Source organism: Acanthopagrus latus, chromosome 5, assembly GCF_904848185.1.
Source record: "Acanthopagrus latus isolate v.2019 chromosome 5, fAcaLat1.1, whole genome shotgun sequence".
NCBI classification, from domain to species: domain Eukaryota; kingdom Metazoa; phylum Chordata; class Actinopteri; order Spariformes; family Sparidae; genus Acanthopagrus; species Acanthopagrus latus.
In genome coordinates, this window is record NC_051043.1 from 4,111,602 (window position 1) to 4,131,581 (window position 19,980).

Here is a 19,980-nt window from a genome sequence, read left to right on the forward strand (position 1 = left end):
CCTCTGGTGGCACACACTCTGTCACTGGCAGAATGGCTTTTAAGCATCATGTTGTACTGTGTCTCTTCTTATCAGCATTTTGTAAGTAAAATGAAATAAAGCAAGAAAGCGCAGTCTGTTGAAATTAATTTAACAGGCTGAACTGTTCTCAAACAGACAATTTTAACTTCTTACTAAATTACCCCGATGACCCCGATAATTCAGGATATGTCTGAGTGGACTTGAGACTTATCATTTTTGATAGAAAGCTCGTAGTAAAAACTGGAGGCACTTTATATGTTTTGGGATTAAAAAGTGGATTTACCTTCACTCCTGTCAGCAGCAGTGATCCACAGCGCTGACCTCCAGAATCAGGATCAGAATCGCTTTTATTGCCAAGCAAGTTTACATGTACAAGGACTTTACAGTGGTCTGTAGGTGCAAAAACAACAAACTATACACAAGATACTTAAAAGATATAATAAAATTAAAAGTATATAGAGTGTGACCAAGTGTGAGTGTGTGAGTTCAGTGAAAGTTGTCGTGAATCCAAACATACAGACACATTATGGTGTGACACTATTAAAAGAACACCTTCTCTGATGAAAATCTATTCATTCTCATTACCTTTAACATGTTGGACATATTCCATTTTCAAGTTACAGCAACAGGCGTCCAAATTTACTGTCATCTTGAATAAAAGCATGTATTTCCCTGGTTTGAGCATTGTTGGAAACATTTGGTGTACAATATATTCTGTGCTTGTGGGTTTTATCTAGCATTTTGTTTCATCACCAGTTGGTGATGTGTCTCTCTCTCTTCTTCCTCCTCTTCTTCTTGGCTGTGTGTATGTACCTTCATGTCACTTAAAGTGTCATAACTGGTTGCTGTTGAGAAACTGCCAGAGTGTAAACACCCTCCCACACACACACACACATACACACAGACACAGACACAAGACTGTGCACACACATCTCTCCCTGCATCCTTCATGCCTCCTTGTCTGCTCTTATGACTGCAGCAGCTTCACACCTGATAAGAGCTCCACAGAACACGGCTGTATAATCTTCCATCAGCACCTCCTCAGCCCTCCCGGTCGCGGTTTTAAGGTTTTCTGCATGTGCAACAGTAAATAATTAATTGTCAGCATCCCCCCGCCTACAGGTCCTAGTACAGAGAAGAGAGCAGCCTCGATCGTCATTCCTGCAGTGTGCACTCTGGCAGCGGCTCAGGGAGAAAGATAGCACAGATCCAGGGAAGCTGCAGAGCACCAACACCCACCGAGGACACACAGGACTCCCCTCACTCCCCCCCTCCTCCCTCCCTTCTTTTTCTCTCACACCCTTCCCCTCTGCCTCATGCTGGCTCTCTCAGCGCCGCACTCAGCATTATCAGAACTGCTGGGGTTGTAGGCAGCCTTGACCACCACCTCTCACAAAAGCCACTGAGGAGAAACTTCAAGAAGTGGCTTCTCTTTCCTCCTGCCCAAGGATGCCGGAGTTCCGACAGAGACGGACGAGGCTGATATGCCTGTCACTCCTGTGTCTGTGTCTCGTCCTGCCGAGGGAATCCAACGCCAGGAGAGCCCCCAAGACCCCCCGCTGTCCTGCGACCTGCTCCTGCACCAAAGACAGTGCCTTCTGTGTGGACTCCAAGGTGATCCCCAAGACCTTCCCCCCTGGAATCATCTCCCTGTGAGTTCAACATCTTTACTGGTAACCTGTATGAAGTCTCGGGCTGGCACAGATGGCTACACCACTGATGTCACCCTGCATTATGTAATGATGCATGAATCCCTACTTGTCTCTTAATTACCTTAAAGGGATATTAGGTATGTTTGCTTGATACAGTCAGAATGATTGTACACCAGACAGAATTACACAGTCATAATAATAATCTCTTGCTTTATTCTACCATATGCTCAACTTGAGCATAGTGAGGGAGCACAGCAGTGAAGTCCTGTTGGGCTCCAGGGAGAAACACTAACAATAGATCCCCCATCTGACTGCAGGAGTCCTGCTTCTCTTCTGAGAGCTATAATCTTGAGGAGGGTGCACTCAATAAATGGAGCGCACATAATGAAATGGAAGCTCCGCACTCGTTAGGCGAACGTTATGTTTTGCAGAGAAAGGGTCGCGACGTGCTCCCTCTCATCTGATTCACCCCAATCGCCTGTGGATTGAATATTGACTTCAAAACAGTCGAGGGAGTTCCATGCAGAGGCCAGGCTGGTGCAGGTGCCCTCGTTTTACAACCGAACAGAAGTAAAGAACTGGAGAAGGAACTTGCTTGTCCCAGTTTTTGAAAAGATTTGGCCCTCCTTGATATTTCAACTGCAAGTAGGACCAAGAGAAGAGGGACATGTCCTTCTCTGAATGTGTCACGTTAACATATCTCTCTTGGAATCTATGTTTCATATCGCTCACCCAAAATGAAAATGATCTACTTACCCTCATGCTGAGGATAAAGTCAGGTGAAAGTTCCTAGTTCATTTCTGGAGTGTCACTGCTAAACAGCATTGCAGCATTCTTCTGAACAGCTGAAGTAGCTGAGGACATTAAATGGCTCTGGAATCCAGAAGGCTCCAGATCCCCTTTTTTTCAAGCCAGAATCGGAAGTGGCTAAGCTGATAGTGTGAAGTCTGAAGTGGGTGCACGAGCTTGACTCCAGAGTGTACATAACATATTTTCAAAGCATTTTGCTATCTCAGGACTTCCAGAGACCTTTTCTGTTTGTTTGTTAGCTTGCACGTGGTTGTTTTTTTAACATTCTAACAGGTAGTGTATCCTCACAAGTCACACAGAAGATGAACACCTCTAAAGAAGAATCCCGGAGATCCCAAACTGATTTGAAACACTGATATTTACACAATCAGCTTGTGCACCCACTTCCCACACAGATTAGCAGCTACTGTAGAGTTTGTGACTCTAAAAAGAGAGTGAATGAAGACTTTTCCATTCATTGTGGGTCTCAAAGCTTCTGGAGACTTGGACACTTAGCTTGGACACTTTTTTTTATGTTGTTTTGCTGTGAAGCTACTTCACCTGACTTTCCATCAGCATGGGGCTGAAACACAAAGCACACAGTCAGTAAGACAGGATTTTTGGGGCCAGTGCCAATAAGAGGTACAAACTTCTGATATTGATCTATATACGGTTGATAACATGAAAATCAAGGACATGAACATGAAAAACAATAGAATGAAGAATATATGTATATTCTTCTGATATCTTGTTCATTTTATTGTTTTTACCTCATCCATGTTCATGTCCTTGACTCCCATGTTATCGACCGTTTCTGGTTTTAGTTTATTTTGTCAAACACTCTGTAAATTTGTTAAGAAAAGTGTTACATAAATGAAGTTTATTATCATTGTATTACTGAACTATCTATTATTATATCAGACGATACTTCAAATGTGATGAACAATAAAGATTTATCGTCCATAATGATGTCAGTGCATTGAAACAGTAAACTGCAATGGGAATATAATTTTGTAAATAATCTTACATTTCTTTTCTGCATTATTAAGAAAAAGTTAATACTGCATATTCTTATATAGTTCACACACATACTGGACAACATTTATATGATGATACTGGTATGACTGTGATAGGCCAATGTCAGCCGATAATATCAATCAACTGATACACTGATCGGGCACTAATCAGTATTCTCCACTCTGGCTCTGCCGGTGTCATCTTCTCTTTCTCGTCACTGTAACTGGTGTTGTTTCTCTGAACAGGACGATGGTGAACGCAGCCTTCACTACAATCCCAGAGGGAGCCTTCTCACACCTTCACCTGCTTCAGTTCCTGTGAGTCTCCAGACCTGCAGCAGACAACGTTCACTAGTTTAAAAAAAAAGTCTCAGTTCTTTCTCTCCCTCTTCACAAACTATGTCGAAGCACAGTCTCAACTCTTTTGTGCCACATGTGTGTTTTCACTCAGCTGACGTCGCGGCGCACGCAGACATCTTTTGTTTGGTGGTAACAATGGAAGGACTTGAGCTCCTAGAAATGAATGGTTATTGAAAACAGTGGTGACATAGCAGTAATAAGAGTAAAGTGGCTCTGTATCAGTGTCATTGCCAATCACTGAGTCCCTTCAGCTCTGCTCTGCCGAACAAAGAGCCATTTATCTGCTCAGATGCAATCATGAGTGTGTATTCACGACCGTGTTTGTGTGTGAGTCTGTGTGTGTTTGTGGAAAGTCCAAATATATGTATGCATTTATGTCAGAATAGCTTTATGTACTATGAATGACACTGTTAGTATTTTTGAAATGTAAATACACAAATGGAAATGGTTCTTTTTATAGATATGAAAAATTCAGTCAGTTGTTTGGATGTTGTCCTACAGCCTCAGTTAGACATGAACTACATCATCTACACGACCTGATCATGATTGTTTCCCTCTGCAGGCTCTTGAACTCCAACACGTTCACCATGATTGCTGATGATGCCTTCGCTGGTCTGTCTCACCTGCAGTACCTGTAAGTGTCTCACTTCAACATGAGCCACAGCTTCTCTACTCATGATTGTGACCGCTCTCTTCAACACTCTGCAGTTTTGCTCACACACTGATTAAATTGACCTACACTGCTGTGTATGTTGTGACAAAAACTTCAAGACCAAGAAAGATTCAAAAGAAGAAATGATGATCTTTTTTATTTGGTTTTAAATAAGAAATGGAAAATGTAACTCATCAGCAGTAAACACTCAAAGATTTAGCTGCTGCTGTTTCCCTGACATTAATGAGTCAGTTAGCTGACTTAACTTCTACTAGTTTTACATAATATTTTAGCATTTACCCTTATGCTGTAACTGTTTTGCAAAAGCTGGCTTCACTGCAAAGTTTTTAGCGGTCTGTTGGTTTTTGTTTTCTGTTTTCTCATTATATTGTTCTGTATTTTCACGATGTGGCATTAGTACTTTCACTTAAAGTCAAGGATCTGAGGAGTTCTTCCACCACTTGTTTCAAGTCTAGATTGTTCTTGATTCCTTTCTGAGGACTGCACTGTAAGATTTCAGGCCAGGCCTCTGCAGTATAGCAAGGAATGTACCTCTGTAGTGTGCCGTTGTGTGAATTGATGGGCTCTAGAAAGTAGTTAGCTGATGGGGTCTGAGTGTGTGTGATGGCCGTGCCTCAGGCTGCTCGCTGTGTGGTTTGGCTGCTGCCCAGCCATCAGGCCTCACTGCATCGCTGCCATGACTGCCACCACTGCCCGCTGTGCATGCTAACAAAGTCATATTTTAATTCGCAGCCGCCTTGGAGAGTCTGCACACACTGTACGTTCTCGACTATCAATAGACAAAACAAAGGCAGGATCAAATCATGCTGACACGCAGACCTCTGCAATACACACTGCACTCTGTCTTATTTTTATCACAGTGTCAAACACCTCAAAGGAGCTTTTACTGTTCAGAGTCACTGCTTGCCTGGAATATTCATCTGTTTCCTTATATCTTCATTTGCTGTCGAGTCAGACTAGTTCACTGAGCTGTTAACAGTGATGGTTAGTAAGTACCTTAACTCAATTTTCAGTACTTAAGTATCATTTCAGAAAAATTCTATTTTCTGCTTCTTCCACTCCACAAAATTTTGGAGGCAAATAATATATATTTCTTTACTCTATGACATTTATCTGATAACTTTAGTTTCTATTTGCTTTGTAGATTACATGCTACATCAGGACCAAAGTAGAAGATTTTTGGCTGCATTAAAAACAAATATGCGGAATTTCAGATTTGATAATCTGCCAGCCACATAATCAGTCAACTCATACAATATGAAAATATAGCTATTATTTGCTTGTATTTTTAATACTTGATGTGATACTTAAAAGGGTAACCCCTTAAATTTAACACATTAAACTGTGTTTAAAAAAAAGTGTAAATAAGTAGTTTAAAACCTACTCCCAATGAAACTGCATATAATCTGAATTGGTGGAGAATTGGTTTAAGACTTTTATTGAAATTGTAATATTCGTATGGGTGTCTGAAGTAAGATTTGAACACAATATGTTTACTATCCTTTACTTTTACTCAAGTATGAGTTTTGATTATAAATGCACCGATATACGCTGTGTTGTTACTGAAGTAACTGCTGCGTGCAGACACACCCCGCCTGCCCTGACAACTACACAAGCTCCTCCCCAAACAAGGACGACATTATATACGTATAAGTGTCTGATTTTTTTCACTTTCTTCTCAGGTTCATTGAGAATAATGACATCCAGGCTCTCTCCAAGTATACCTTCAGAGGACTCAAATCCCTGACTCATCTGTAAGTATTTTGTTGAGCCAAAAACCATTTGACACCTTGTAGAATACAGTGAAGCTAAAAACACATACAAGACTTATTTAGAGACTCGAGCCAGACATAATGATACATTTCCTTGTCTGAACCTTTTCAGGTCTCTCTCAAACAACAACCTGCAGCAGCTGCCGAGGGATCTGTTCAAACATCTGGACATCCTCACTGACTTGTAAGTGTGCCTGAAATCAAAACAGTAGCTGTGTTTCAAGTCGAGGTACGTACTATTGCATGCAGTATTACTGCTCCTGAGGTGGTAACTTTTCTTGGGTTGGGCGGATGTCTTCCAGTTTTGGTGTTTCATGTGCATCATGTCGGAATGTGAGAGCAACAAGACGCCAAAAAGATGCTGTTGATCATTTGATCACACAGAGAGAGTGCTCACAGCTGTTTCCAGAATTTTTGAGTGGCAAGGAAGCACACATGAAATCATACAATGACTATAAGATAAATGACTTTGGTATAAGTTTCTCATCATCAGCCCAGTTTAACTTTTGTCTGCTATGTTTCTGCATGAGATTATGTCAACTCGCCAACTTGGGTACCAATTTTTTCTTTCAGAGTTGTTGTTCTGACCTGAGAGGGCATTTCACAGGGATTTTCCCTGTTGGAAAATGTTTCCAAAAATCCCTACAGCAAATGATACAAATTGAATATTGCAAAATATGACCCGGTGTAGTAGGGCATCCTGGTCCTTTTTAGCATACTGAACTCAAACACCAGGGGGGATATTTTCAGAGAAGACTTTTTTCAGTTGTTTCCTTAAGCTCTTTCTCCAACAGAAGCTTGTCTCTCTTACAGAAAACACTGCTCCTGAAACATCTCATCAGCCATCTAGCCTTTAACTCTGTGACTTTGTGACATCACACTATGTCACCATGCCAAAAACAATGGCATTAATTTATGTCTTGCTCCTAGATTGGCACCTAAAAATTAATTTATCCCAGCTGCACTGTTGTGAGCGTGAGTTAGCTGCCCGATCAGAGCGGTCTGGGTATTTAGAAGGGGGGCCTTAAAGAGACAGGATCGAAAACTCAGAAAATACACTGAAATACAGTGCTGTTGCATTGGACAGTAAAATGGAGACCACTGACCCCCTCCTTCGTCTTTTGGGAGAGGTAGCAGTCCACAGGGTGCCAAATCATGTGAATGTTGGAGGAGATGGCAGCCATCACTACTGTGAGATTTATGTACTGCGGCGTTGTATCAGGCAGTGCCAACTTACAATTATCAAGGACCCTAAACAGAAAAACCAATGCCACCCAGAGAGTTGAACTGCCCATGCATGGAGCAAGATCTGTACAACTTTTCATCTTCCACCTTAAACCATGTTAAGTTAAGTTAACAGTTGACCCTCATATTGTGTTCCAGGCGCACTAAATCTTTTACTGTCATACTGAACTGTTTGGTGGTATGGGTATCGGAACACTGCCAGCGTCTTAACATCCGGAGAGCTTCGATCCTATAGTCTCTCACTACAAAACTCTGATTTGCTGAGGATCCCTGAGGGTTTAGAGGTCTACCACACTCAACTGTGTTGCTCGCCTGTGTGTAGTTTATATCTGATGATTGATGCCTTTCTTATTGTCTTGTCTTATCCTTCCTGTTTGGTTTGGAAGATTTGTGTTTGAGCACTTAAGATATAAAACTACATATCGTCTGGTTTTTTTTTTTCTTTTCAGAGACCTGCGGGGGAACTCTTTTCGCTGTGACTGTAAGATCAAGTGGCTGGTCGACTGGATGGAGAAGACCAACACTTCTGTTCCTGCCATCTACTGTGCCTCCCCCTTTGAGTTTCAAGGACGCAGAATCCACGACCTCGCACCGCGAGACTTCAACTGCATTAGCGCAGGTTTCACTCTGGCCCTTTTCAATTCCAGTGCATCTAGACATACATCTCAAGTGACCAGTTTTAATTGGATCTCACATCCCTGCTCTATATGCAAATACACATGTAGCCTACATCAGTTGGAAAAATGAACACAACCCATTTTTTACACAAAAGAAGTAAGAACTTATGTAGAACACTTGCCAAATTTACAACACAGCCCACATCATCCAGATTTATTTAGAGATAACATTTCACAATGTTTATAATGTTTTTCCAAACCTCACAACTCACAAAATTTTGCATTTTTTTAAGGGAGTCTGGTGACATTTCCCCTTGGGTGACAAGTAGTAGCCGACTGTTTATTTCATTTGTAGAATTTGATATTTACGGTGAATAAAATGTCTGCTTTCATTGAGTTTTTAATCCTTCTGTGTTGTCCTCTCACAGACTTCGCTGTGTATGAGACCTTCCCTTTCCACTCTGTGTCTGTGGAATCGTACGAGTTCAACGGCGATCAGTTTGTGACCTTCGCCCAGCCCGATTCAGGGTTCTGCACCTTGTATGTGTGGGATCATGTGGAGATGGTCTTCAGGAAGTTTCATAACATAACCTGTGAGTTTAAACCTATGAAAGAATAAATAGGTAATATATGTCTGAGTTTAAAAAATGGATCCTAATGTCTTTTCTGTTGGTCTCTCGCAGCTCGCTCTGCTGTGTACTGCAAACCAGTGGTCATAAACAACAGTCTGTACATGGTGGTGGCTCAGCTTTTTGGTGGATCTCATATCTACAAGTAAGGCTTGTGATTTAAACTTCAAACAGCTTGAATTTTAGAACTTGTACTTTACTTGAGTATTTGGATCTCATGCCACTTTCAGAGGGTGCTACTGTATCTTCTTACACCACTATAATTATCTGACATTTTCAGTCACTAGTATGGTCATTTATTTGATTGTAATGCATGTTTGTAATTTCACATTCTGCATGGGTTTTAAATAATCCATTTCCTTAAAACATTGTATCTTTCTCACCCACAGGTGTTTATAAATGGTTGTGAACCTTTTTTTTAATACAAAAAAGTGAATTACATGAAATTATCATTTATATTATTGGTATCGGCCATGAGATGCAGGAAATGATCACTTATTCACCTTCTTGTGGAGAGTGAAATGAAAATATCATCGCTGCTCTAATACAGTAAACGTGTAACTGGATCAATCAATTTCAGCTGCTTTGGTGCAAATGAAATTGACAACAGGTGCAAAAAGGGAATGGTTTTGCTTGTGGTGGCCACAGAAATTCTGTCTGTCTTCTTCTGTCCTTCTCACTCCTGGTAGCATGAGGCGGTACCTGCAGCCCGATCAGGTTGCACAGGTAGTCCAGCTCCTCCATGATAGTGCATCAAATGAATTTTAAATAATCAAATTCAAATTTATTTAATCAAGATCAGGATTGCTTTACAATCTGCACAGTGAACGACACCTTGGAATATTCGATGGAATATTCAATACTGCATTTTTTACTTCTAGGTGTGATTTTGGGTTCATGATTTTGGTTTCCATTGACCATTGTTGTGTAGATAAAGCAAACCAGCTGTTTCCCCTGTTTACAAAGTTTACATTGAACTAACTGGCTGCAAGCTTTATCTTCATATTTCCGAATGTTAGAATGGTATTAATCTTCTCATCTAATTCTCAATAAAAAGGAAACAAAGAGTATTTCCAAAATGTTGCGTTATTCCTTTGACTCTGAAAAGCTACTATAACCCCATTTTTTTTCTATCAGCCCTTTCTTGAGGTGCCTGGCACACTTATCTAAAGTTTGCAGACCACATTCCTGTTTTTTGGGGGGGGGTTTTGGCAGTCTTTTGACCTGCTGTCTGCAACCTGTACTCAAAATGTAATTCTCTCTTGTAAAAAAGGCAGCCACATGTGTGCTGTGTGTAGCGGATGTTTAGCAGTTCGGGTAGTAAATCTAAGGTGTCGGTCATTGCCCTGTTAATAACTCTGACTACGTTTAACTGTCCTGGGTGGAAGCACGACACAGAACGTGCGTTCTCAGCAGTTACCATAGGTTATGTATGGGTTCAATGGATCTATCCTGAAATATCTTATATTATGAAAAACTCTTTGTTGTCACAGATGGGAAGAGGACCCGCAGCGCTTTGTAAAGATCCAAGATATCGACACCACTCGCGTGAAGAAGCCCAACTTTGTGGACACCTTCCAGCTGGATGGAGAGTGGTACTTTGTAGTTGCAGACAGCTCCAAGGCAGGCTCCACCAGCATTTATCGCTGGAACAGTAACGGCTTCTACTCCCACCAGTCCCTCCATCCCTGGCACCGGGACACCCATGTTGAGTTCCTTGATGTCGCAGGAAAACCTCACCTCATCCTGTCCAGCGCCTCTCAGCCGCCGGTGGTTTACCAGTGGAACCGAAGCCAGAAACAGTTTGCTTTCTTCTCCCAGATCACAGAGCTGGCAGATGTGCAGATGGTGAAGCACTTTTGGGTGAGGAAAGTTCTCTACCTCTGCCTCACACGATTCATCGGTGACTCCAAGATCCTTCGCTGGGAAGGGCAGCGTTTTGTAGAGATCCAGACTCTTCCCTCTCGCGGCTCGATGGCAGTGTATCCTTTCACAGTGGGCCTGCGCCAGTACCTCATTCTCGGAAGTGATTTCTCCTTCTCCAGAGTATACCTGTGGGATGACCTCACTCAGCGCTTTCAGCCCTTCCAGGAGCTCAACATGAGAGCTCCGCGGGCGTTCAACTTAGTATCTGTCGACAACAAGGACATTCTGCTGGCTGCCAGCTTCAAAGGCAACACGCTGGCCTACCAGCACCTGGTGGTGGATCTCAGTGCCAAGTAGACATGTTACAGTCAGAACGGAAGGAACGGAGCGCTTCCCGAGAATTTATCAAAATGTGCCAAATAAATGAAAGACTGCGAAATGTTTAAGCCATGTAACTAACGGCCTGCTGTTTCACCCGACGTTTGAAGGCAACTAATTAAATGATTAATCTATTTTTATGCACTAAAATGAAACGATGGGTTAACTCCCAGTAACATGCCAACACTAGTGTCATGTCTATGCTGCATCACTGCTTCTGTTCTGCCAACCATATATGTATGCCAATTATTTTTTTTGACAGTATTATATAGTGTGCTATACTTTACTAGTGTGAAGATGATGTGCATGTGCATCTAAATTACTCACTAGATCAGAGTGTGACTGTAAAACTATGAAAGTTTTGTAAGTTACAGGGTGTACCTTATCTGTGGAGAATTTTGCATGACACAGGACAAATGATATAGCTATGAAAACCAAGCAATACTAACCATTGCGTTACTTTTTAATCTGTGTTTATTTTTATCTTTATATGAGATACCCTTGAATCTGTTTTAGATTTAATGTTCACTCTGCAAAAACAAAAAAAACATGGGATCAAAGCTGGTCTAAGGCATGAACAAAACTAATTGAGGGGCCCCAAATTAACAAAAAATATGAACCTGTTCTCTTAATTTTAAATTCTCTCTTTTATTTAAAAACATATTCCTTGATTTTGCTATCCAACCTCAAAAGAAGTGAAATGAGAAAATATTTGGCATTGCCTGGGCAAAATTAGGCATGATGGGGCGAGTTATACACTATTTGGGGATTTGACCAAGCTATAACAAGATCAGAGTATATACTTTAAGTTATAACAAAAAAAAGAGTTGTAATTCTTTCATTTGTTTTTAATGTACAGTCACAAAGTGTATTTAATTGTTACTGTGTATATTTGCACATGGAAGGTTTGGTGGGAAGGGGGTATAATTAAAGCTTATGGTCCCCAAAAGTCTTGTGTCCTGTCTTATCAGTAAGGATTTCAGGGCAAGCTGATCAGAGGCAGAGCAGGCACCATCCTTGCAAAAGTAATATCTGTATGGCATCCATTGGTATCAACCTTCACATGCTAGTTGGAAAGTGAGCTAAATAAAGTTAGAGTAATTTTGGAAAGGAGAATTCATGATCTTTAGTTCTTCTGCTCGTGATATTTTCATTGACATTGTTGAAATTAAACTGTAACATGAACATCAAATCAATCAGATCGACTGGTTGAGCCTAATAGGTCTGTAATACTGATCAGTCACCAATCAGACTTTTCAACCCATGATCTCTGGTGAATGAATGTGACAGATTTATTTCGCTGCTGAGTTAGACTAAGGATAAATTAAAGTAGCCCATAAATAAATGTGAATAAATGAAATAGCAAATCAATAAATTGATATATGAATAACTAAAGATACAAATGTTTACACATAAATATTCATTTAAAAAATGAAATATTACAAATATAAATTCAACATCTATATTTAATGTCTTAGCTGTGATTTATTCATTTATGGTGAAATACATGTTATATAAACATATATGTATATGTGTTATTTATTTATTTTTCGGCCTCCAAAACCCTCCGTAAGAGCCGAAGCCTCTTCCGGTGGACCTTATTTATAAAACAATATGAATGTTAGTGAATGAATAGAGACAAATGGTTCCTCGATCCCATTTGTATTGTGGCATAAAGTACACATGTGATATTTGTAAATTTAATAGATAATTTTCGAAGTCAAGAAAGTCTAGTTAGAAAGACTACACGCAGCAGTTGTGTAAGTGACGTTCCAAAAAATTCCCAAACATCATATGTGCAATTCGTAGCACAATACCAGCGGAATAAGAAATGTATGCAGGGACGTGACTTCGCCTCTATACATACATGTGATTACATTAGTATACGAATGTTTACATATAAAAATGTTCATATCTAAATATATACATAGATACATAACACACATTTACATAACATCTATATACTTAATATTTCATCCAATTTGAAATATCATCATGTATTTTATTACGTTATATCCCCAACAAACGATGCGCAAAAAAAGCGCAAATACAATGTTCGTGAACGGAATTTAGGGAGCGCTTGCTTTGTTTATCCTTGCGTCTGCACGGGGCGGAGTCGACCATTTGCCCTTTTGTACACATATCTCCGCTTTCTTGCGCGGTTCTGTATTGAAAAACGCGTGCGGACATATGTTGTTGATATGTGAAACGCTAGTTCGCGTTAGTCATGACATGTTCACATGCATCATGACGAAATGAGGGTCTGCTCTGATGTCTGGCAGCGACATGTGAGACACTTCTTTCACTTTTCCCTGAACAGACGATTTTTTTTTAGCTTACATGCTACGTCCGATAAGCAGTGACAGTTGTTTCTGGAAGCAGTGAGGGCAGATAGTGGGTGTTGCCAGCTAACCTAACTTGGGTTGTAGCTAGCTAATGTTAGCTGTGTTAGCTGTCTTCTTGGTATAACTAGCAGGTCGGGTTAGCCAAAGTTTAGACTGGGGGTATTACGCCACTGAAATGGACCTGACACCTGAATGGGACGACGATGAGCGGATGGAATATATGTTCTCCGACTTCAAGGAGAACCGAGACGTCAACTCGACAGACTGGGACAGTAAGATGGACTTCTGGACGGTTCTGGTCGTAAAGAACTGCAGGCAACGCGGCACTGTGTGTGTCAGCCTGCAGGAGCTGAACAAGACCTTTAAGAGGAAAGAGAAGTCCCCGCTCGGTTTGCCTACTGTCATCCAGTCCATGGCCAGGTAGCCATCACTCTTTCTGCCCTGTCACTGCTGACTGTCGTGCCTCTCTGGGTTAATATTACCTATGTTTTAACTTCTGCCAGGAGTGGGAAGGTCATGAGGGAGTCCGAGTTTGCTGCCAATGTGGACTGTGGCTGGCTGTCCTGGGGTGTCGGCCTGCTGCTGGTTAAACCTCTGAAATGGACGTTTTCTACTCTGCTGGGGGGCAGCAGGGTGCCTCTGGAGGAGTCCTTTGTTGTCATTGAACTAGTCAAGGTTTGTCGAACTGTGTGCCACTGCCACATGATGGGATAGTAGTAAGATGCTATGCACAATATGTATCTAATTGTTTGTGTCGTTTCTATCATCTTATCATTTTTACTCAAATTTTGTCCTCAAACTTTTACTTAATTTATTGATTCATTGCTTCATCCCCATCATCACTGTACACACAACCATATTCAGCATCCTCTCAAATTGTCACAAGTATCAATAATTCATTACAGCCACAGTTCACATAATAAAAATAGTATATATCTATGAACATAACTGTCCCTATATTTTATGTATACTATTTACATGTTTGCCCCACATTTTGTTAAATTGCATTTTTTTTTCATTATTATAATTTATTGTAAGGATGCAAGAGCTTACCTAGATTTACGTGTAATTACATGATATTTTTCAAAAAGAAGTGAGAAAGATCAAATAGGCTTTTTTTGGTTATTATCGATTTGATTAGACTTGATTTGATTTGATTTGATTGACTAACCCTTTGAGCATTACTCTGTCTACTGATATAGATATAACTGATTTAAGTAAAGCATTTGTACCTTGTTACTTCCCAACTCTGCATAGAGGAGTAAAGAAACCAGAAAATATTCACATTTAATAAGCTGAAATCAGAGCACTTTGATAATTGATTGATTAATTAAGAAAAGATAGTCAATCACTTAATGTTATAGTTGATAACTTATCATTTGATTCTTTGAGCTCTAATGCTATGCATTATATTAACTGACTGTTCCATATGTTAGTCTCCCTTCAGTTTTTTATTCCAACAGAGTTATATCCCTGCAGTTATTTATACCCAAAACAAGTCAGTTGAGGATGTCATCATGGGCTTTGGAAAACACTGATCAAGATTTTCACCTTATCATCAGTTGAAGCCTTCGCTTGATCAAGAAAAGTCATGTTGGCAGCTGCTGGGTGTAAAGTTTGTTATCTTTTGTTTTCCAGGAGAAAGCAGCAGAATTACTAAGGGTGTACCGGAGCAGCGAATTTGCAAGCAGCTCCATCCTGTCATTTCAAGAACTGTGTACTCTGTCCTCTGACGTGTGTGTTGATGAGAGCACCCTGTGCATGGCTCTCCTGCAGCTGCAGAGGGACAAACAAGTGACTGTTTTTTTGCACGAAGGCGAGAAGGTAAAGTATAATCTAGCATTCTACAAACTGTTCAGTCATCAAGATCAAAACCTGTTGAGGGATATTTTCTTCTCTGACTGCTGGTGTAATGTTTTTTTTCTGTCTATGTGTCTTCTTTACAGATTGTTAAGTTTTGTCAGCCTGGCCAAGATCGTGTCTCCCCAGTCAGTGATGTTGAAATCGGAATCTACCAGCTGCAGCGCAGTGAGAAGCTGCTGGGAGAGCGGGTGGAGAAACTGGGCCTTCAGGCTGACAAGTATGTCAACTCAAATATGAACTTAAGTAGAAGTAGGACTAGTACTGATTGATGATGTGTGGACTTAAACTACGGTGTAATAGTCTGGTAGGTATTTGTAATCAACACAATCTATTTAGGTAAAGAAGTTGGTACTTCTGTTTTGACTGTGTGTGCCACTTGATGCTTTAGTAGTCTTTTTTTCCCACCTGTTGAACTAATAGTCAGAAGCACAGCATTGTAAGGATGTCCCGATCCGATCTGCAGGGTCCAGATTGGGGCAATATGGGCATTTTTCCACTGATCAGGGATGAGCAATTTTGAATTTGGACCCTAGGCCAATTTTATTATTTTTTTTTTCCCCAAGTCACAACTTGACACAACTTATGGTAGAAGACAAACATGCACATAAAGTTATTACGTCCGTTTCATTACGACCATTTAATACTACTCATTTGGTACGATAAAATATTACAGAGAAGGGAATTAAATCAGTCGCTCTGGATAACCAGCTCATCTCTGTGGTCGGATCAGGGTTTTCTTCATCATCTGGAGTTTTTGAATCCCCGGTATGCCCTACCATCTCAGCATTACATTACATTGACTCCACTTTCAAGTTACTTCATGCCGGTATGTGCACTAGTTTTGTGTGTCTTATACAGCAGAGCATGTAAAACAGGCAATCTAGGAGATGCTGAACACGTGTGAAATAGACAAGCAACTCGTCCATGTCATTTTACGTGACAATGTAAGGAATATGTAAAAAGCGGTGGATGATATGGAGGTACCAAGCGTGGGCTGCGTCTCAAACACATCAGCTGGCTGTACACGAAGGTCTGCTGTCACAGTGCAGCGTCACAGTCTCTCCTGCTAACACAAACAATGTGGTAGGCCAATGTTGCAATAGCATATGCAGAATAAGGAAGAGCCATATGAAAGTATATACTTTGTTTCAACAAAATAAAAAAACCTATTAAGGAACAGCTTGGATGCAGGTACTTGTTTTTTAATGCAGCTGTATTACCCAGGAAAATATTAGTTAAGGCTAAGTATCGGATCGGGACTCAGTATCGGCATTTACTAGATATTAAAGGACTTGGATCGGGATCGGGGTAAATAAAACCTGATCGGGACATCCTTACGGCATTGTATTAAAATGTTCTGGATATCAGACTTTGTGATTTTTGCTAAAACTTCTTTGTATTATCTAAGTGCAGATTCAAAGAGGAAGCACGGATGCTGCTGAAGGAAGGGAAGAAATCAAAGGTACTTACAACAGATCATTTTTAATTTGCATTACCTGTTGACAGAGCACAGTGTTCAGTGGTCATACTCACTGTCTTTCCTACAGGCTCTGAGGTGTTTACGAGGCCGCAAAAGGGTAGAAACAAGAGCCAACAACTTGTTTGCCAAACTGGAGTCCATCAGGGCGATCCTGGACAGAATAGCCCAGTCACAGACCGACAAAATGGTGAGAAGCAGACAGACATCACTATTCTTTCTGTCTGTATAATCAAATCTGTTGTCAGTATTTTAAGACAGTGTTGAACATGTTTGTAGGTCATGCAGGCCTATCAGGCTGGAGTGGCAGCCCTGAGACTCTCTCTGAAGGATGTGACAGTGGAACGTGCTGAGAACCTTGTGGATCAAATTCAGGAGGTAGCTGCATACTTTGAGACCATGAATTCTATTTTTTATTTTATTATTTAAATAGAAACCTTTCATGATCTCTGGTGTATAAAACTAATGTCTGGTAACATGGTTGAAGTGAACTGTTTCAACTTTTATATTGGATGAAAGAAGAATGTCTAATGTGTCAGGACTGGGCCTTGAAATAATATTGAATCATGTTCAGAAACATGAGATCTGTAGAAATCATTGGAACTGAAAACTGTCACGATATACATGTTCTCTTCAAGTGTACATAGACTTTTGACCATGACTGTATAACGGCAGTTAGCAGACGCTTTTGTCCAAAGCGATTTACAGTAATACATACAGCTGTTTATGTCAGATAACTAAAGCAAACAAACTGAACAGACAAGCTCAAACAAACTGAGGATATTAAAATAATAAAACACATGGAGGGGTATGTGCCTATCCAATTTTATATCAGCAGATTCAGACCGCCTGTAATGCAGTATGTGGAGACCAGCCCCTGATCATTGATAGGCGGAACGCCTATCAATGATCAGGGGCTGTGATGATGCCCTGTGATGATGCCCTTTCGTGAAGGCTTAAGAGAGAGATTAAAATTCAAGTATCTGAGATTTCTGATTCTCCATAAATGTATACATTTTTTCAAACTTGTATGTTGCTGAGGTGGTTTTCGGTCATTTTCTGGCCAGCACCACCAGATGATATCACTGTTTTTGACCAAATATCTCAGTATTGATATTCCAACATTACTGTAGGAATGAGAATGAGATCTTTTGACAGTCATCAGTAACGTGGCTGTAATGACTAAGTGTGTAAAGGCAAGTATTAGAACAAGTTGAACAGTCAGTTCACCTGTAATGTAGCCTTTAAAACCAGGAGAAAACAAGAAAACATTATGGCCCATTGTAATACAACCATATCAAAAATTGAAGCTAAATATGGTTTCACACCTAGATAATGATATAATAACAATATATTGCCCAGCCCTGCTTTTTCAAAATGACAAAAATGAAGCAGTCATGAAGCCATTATGTTTTACTAAAGTCTGTACAGTCACTCTCATTCATACTTCTATTTTTGAGTCAGCCAGATAATTAACTTGATCTTATACTGAAGCATCCTCATGTGTCCTCTCTATGATTTAACCAGTTGTGTGACACTCACGATGAGGTGAACCAAACTTTATCCAGTGGAGTGACGGGCGCAGGTAAGTCATACTGTCGGTTCCTAATTTAAATATATTTTATATTTGGGTTGATGCTTGTTCATGTCATGGATTATACTGAAAACTGAAAGCTGATAACATAACGTCAGGGTATTTCTTTCACACCGAGAACTGAATTAGTCCGACATTAAACAAACGAGTACCACAGATCAGGATTTTACCAGGACCCATGAATATAACAGAAATAAAAAAAATTTAGAGAAAATCTACAGCAACTGTGAAATGTTTTGAATTTTGAGTGAGTTGGCAGAGATTGACCCAACTGAATATCACCGAGATCTAAACTTGTTGTGTTTTTTGCAGATGAAGATATGGATGAGTTGGAGGAGGAACTGAAATCTTTGTTGGACGAGTCAAAGCCGGATTCCATCCCAGATTTACCTGAAGTTCCAACAAGCATTCTGCAAACCCCAGGAGAGCTGAGTGTCGCAGGTGACAAACTGCTCAGCTCTCTACCTGCTGTACCCTACACCCCTGTGAATATCTCCACTCAGAAGCTGGGTGAAGAGTTGAACATGTTAACTCTCACAGATTGAGGTTGTTGCCTTCATCTTTCTCTCACATTTGGGCTGTAAAAGGAATGTTGTGAAATAACAAATGGTCACCTCTCCTTCGCAGGCTTTGATTAGAATAGAATTACATCCCCTGCCAAGAGATCAGAACTAAACATGGCAAGTTTGAGGCTCTGCATCAACATATCAAACTGTATCCATGAAAAAGTTTGCAGAAGTAAAAATAACAAAAACAAGTACTTACATATCAATTATGAAATTGTAATTGAAGTGGTTGTAAACTCTGGCAACATGAAAATGTGGCATCCTACTTGATTTAATGAAAATAAAAATACCTTACTGTGACGGCTGCCAAAGATGATTTTTAAACAAATATTCTCTCCTTTTGTAAATTAACACATTTTTCAGATTGAGAGCTTTCAGGTCCACTCTGCTGTTGGGATCTGAAGGATCTCAAGTCTGATGTGAACTTTTTGATCATTTAAAGTATGCACTTTGTTATGCTACCACGAGGAACGCTTTTAAATTTGTGTAAAAATGAAAAGTGTGACAAGTGTATTTGTCGTTTACAGTGAGTTGTGATCTTTAAATGTCCTTCATTGGCAGTCCTGTAAGTGCATTAAGTTGCCTTTTGAACTGTAATTATATTTGAAACTTTAAAGAAAATATTATGCCAAATAATCTACTACCATGAGTATATATTATGTGTCACTGTAACATACATATGAAGACTGAGAGGTCTACCTTAAGTGAGTTTAACTAAATATATATCTGAGAATAAAATTTATTTTAATCATTCCTTAGTAATAGTATTTGTACATCAGTCACTGTGCCAGAAGCGGAGCTGAGGAGGAACTCCATATCCAGTTAAAGAAACTTGAGGCGGTGGTATAACAGAGGGTTGAGTTTAAACACAGAAGCATGATTCATGCTAACGAAAAATGTGTAGACTCATTGATGCTGGCCAAGTCCGTACCACAGATAATATTTTACCATGAACCCTATTTCAAGATTTGCAGTGTTGGTGTCAACCGTCCTTTTCCTTAACTGTGGTGGGATTATCAGTGCTGCTGGTTGCTGGTTCAGGAAATTCAGGAGAATAAATTCACAGACTTGATAATGTATACTTTTTACAGTGATTCAAGTAGGACACCTAGTGGCT

At 40.2% G+C, this 19,980-nt stretch overlaps 2 protein-coding genes across 2 annotated transcripts; both read left to right on the forward strand.

The window, feature by feature from the left end:
* Positions 1–1,011: 1,011 nt before the first annotated feature.
* lgi3 (leucine-rich repeat LGI family, member 3) lies at positions 1,012–12,202 on the forward strand. Its single transcript, XM_037097038.1, has 9 exons — positions 1,012–1,673; positions 3,725–3,796; positions 4,401–4,472; positions 6,194–6,265; positions 6,396–6,467; positions 7,978–8,147; positions 8,574–8,738; positions 8,829–8,919; positions 10,268–12,202. Exons 1-9 carry the CDS (start codon positions 1,471–1,473, stop codon positions 10,995–10,997), a joined length of 1,647 nt encoding a protein of 548 aa, XP_036952933.1. The 5' UTR covers positions 1,012–1,470; the 3' UTR covers positions 10,998–12,202.
* A 980-nt stretch (positions 12,203–13,182) lies between these two features.
* Positions 13,183–19,617, forward strand: chmp7 (charged multivesicular body protein 7). Its single transcript, XM_037098653.1, has 9 exons — positions 13,183–13,783; positions 13,867–14,038; positions 15,002–15,187; positions 15,310–15,443; positions 16,640–16,688; positions 16,774–16,893; positions 16,983–17,081; positions 18,231–18,288; positions 18,610–19,617. The coding sequence occupies exons 1-9, from the start codon at positions 13,539–13,541 to the stop codon at positions 18,840–18,842; spliced, it is 1,296 nt and encodes a 431-aa protein (XP_036954548.1). The 5' UTR covers positions 13,183–13,538; the 3' UTR covers positions 18,843–19,617.
* The last annotated feature ends 363 nt before the right edge of the window (positions 19,618–19,980 follow it).

Bases quoted from the DNA above. Each gene is read 5' to 3' on its own strand.
- chmp7 (XM_037098653.1), top strand. From the start codon at position 13,539: ATGGACCTGACACCTGAATGGGACGACGATGAGCGGATGGAATATATG. The intron at 16,894-16,982 runs GTGAGAAGCAGA...ACATGTTTGTAG, and splicing joins AGTCACAGACCGACAAAATG to GTCATGCAGGCCTATCAGGC. The intron at 17,082-18,230 runs GTAGCTGCATAC...TGATTTAACCAG, and splicing joins TTGTGGATCAAATTCAGGAG to TTGTGTGACACTCACGATGA.
- lgi3 (XM_037097038.1), top strand. From the start codon at position 1,471: ATGCCGGAGTTCCGACAGAGACGGACGAGGCTGATATGCCTGTCACTC. The intron at 3,797-4,400 runs GTGAGTCTCCAG...TTCCCTCTGCAG, and splicing joins CTTCACCTGCTTCAGTTCCT to GCTCTTGAACTCCAACACGT. The intron at 4,473-6,193 runs GTAAGTGTCTCA...CTTTCTTCTCAG, and splicing joins CTGTCTCACCTGCAGTACCT to GTTCATTGAGAATAATGACA.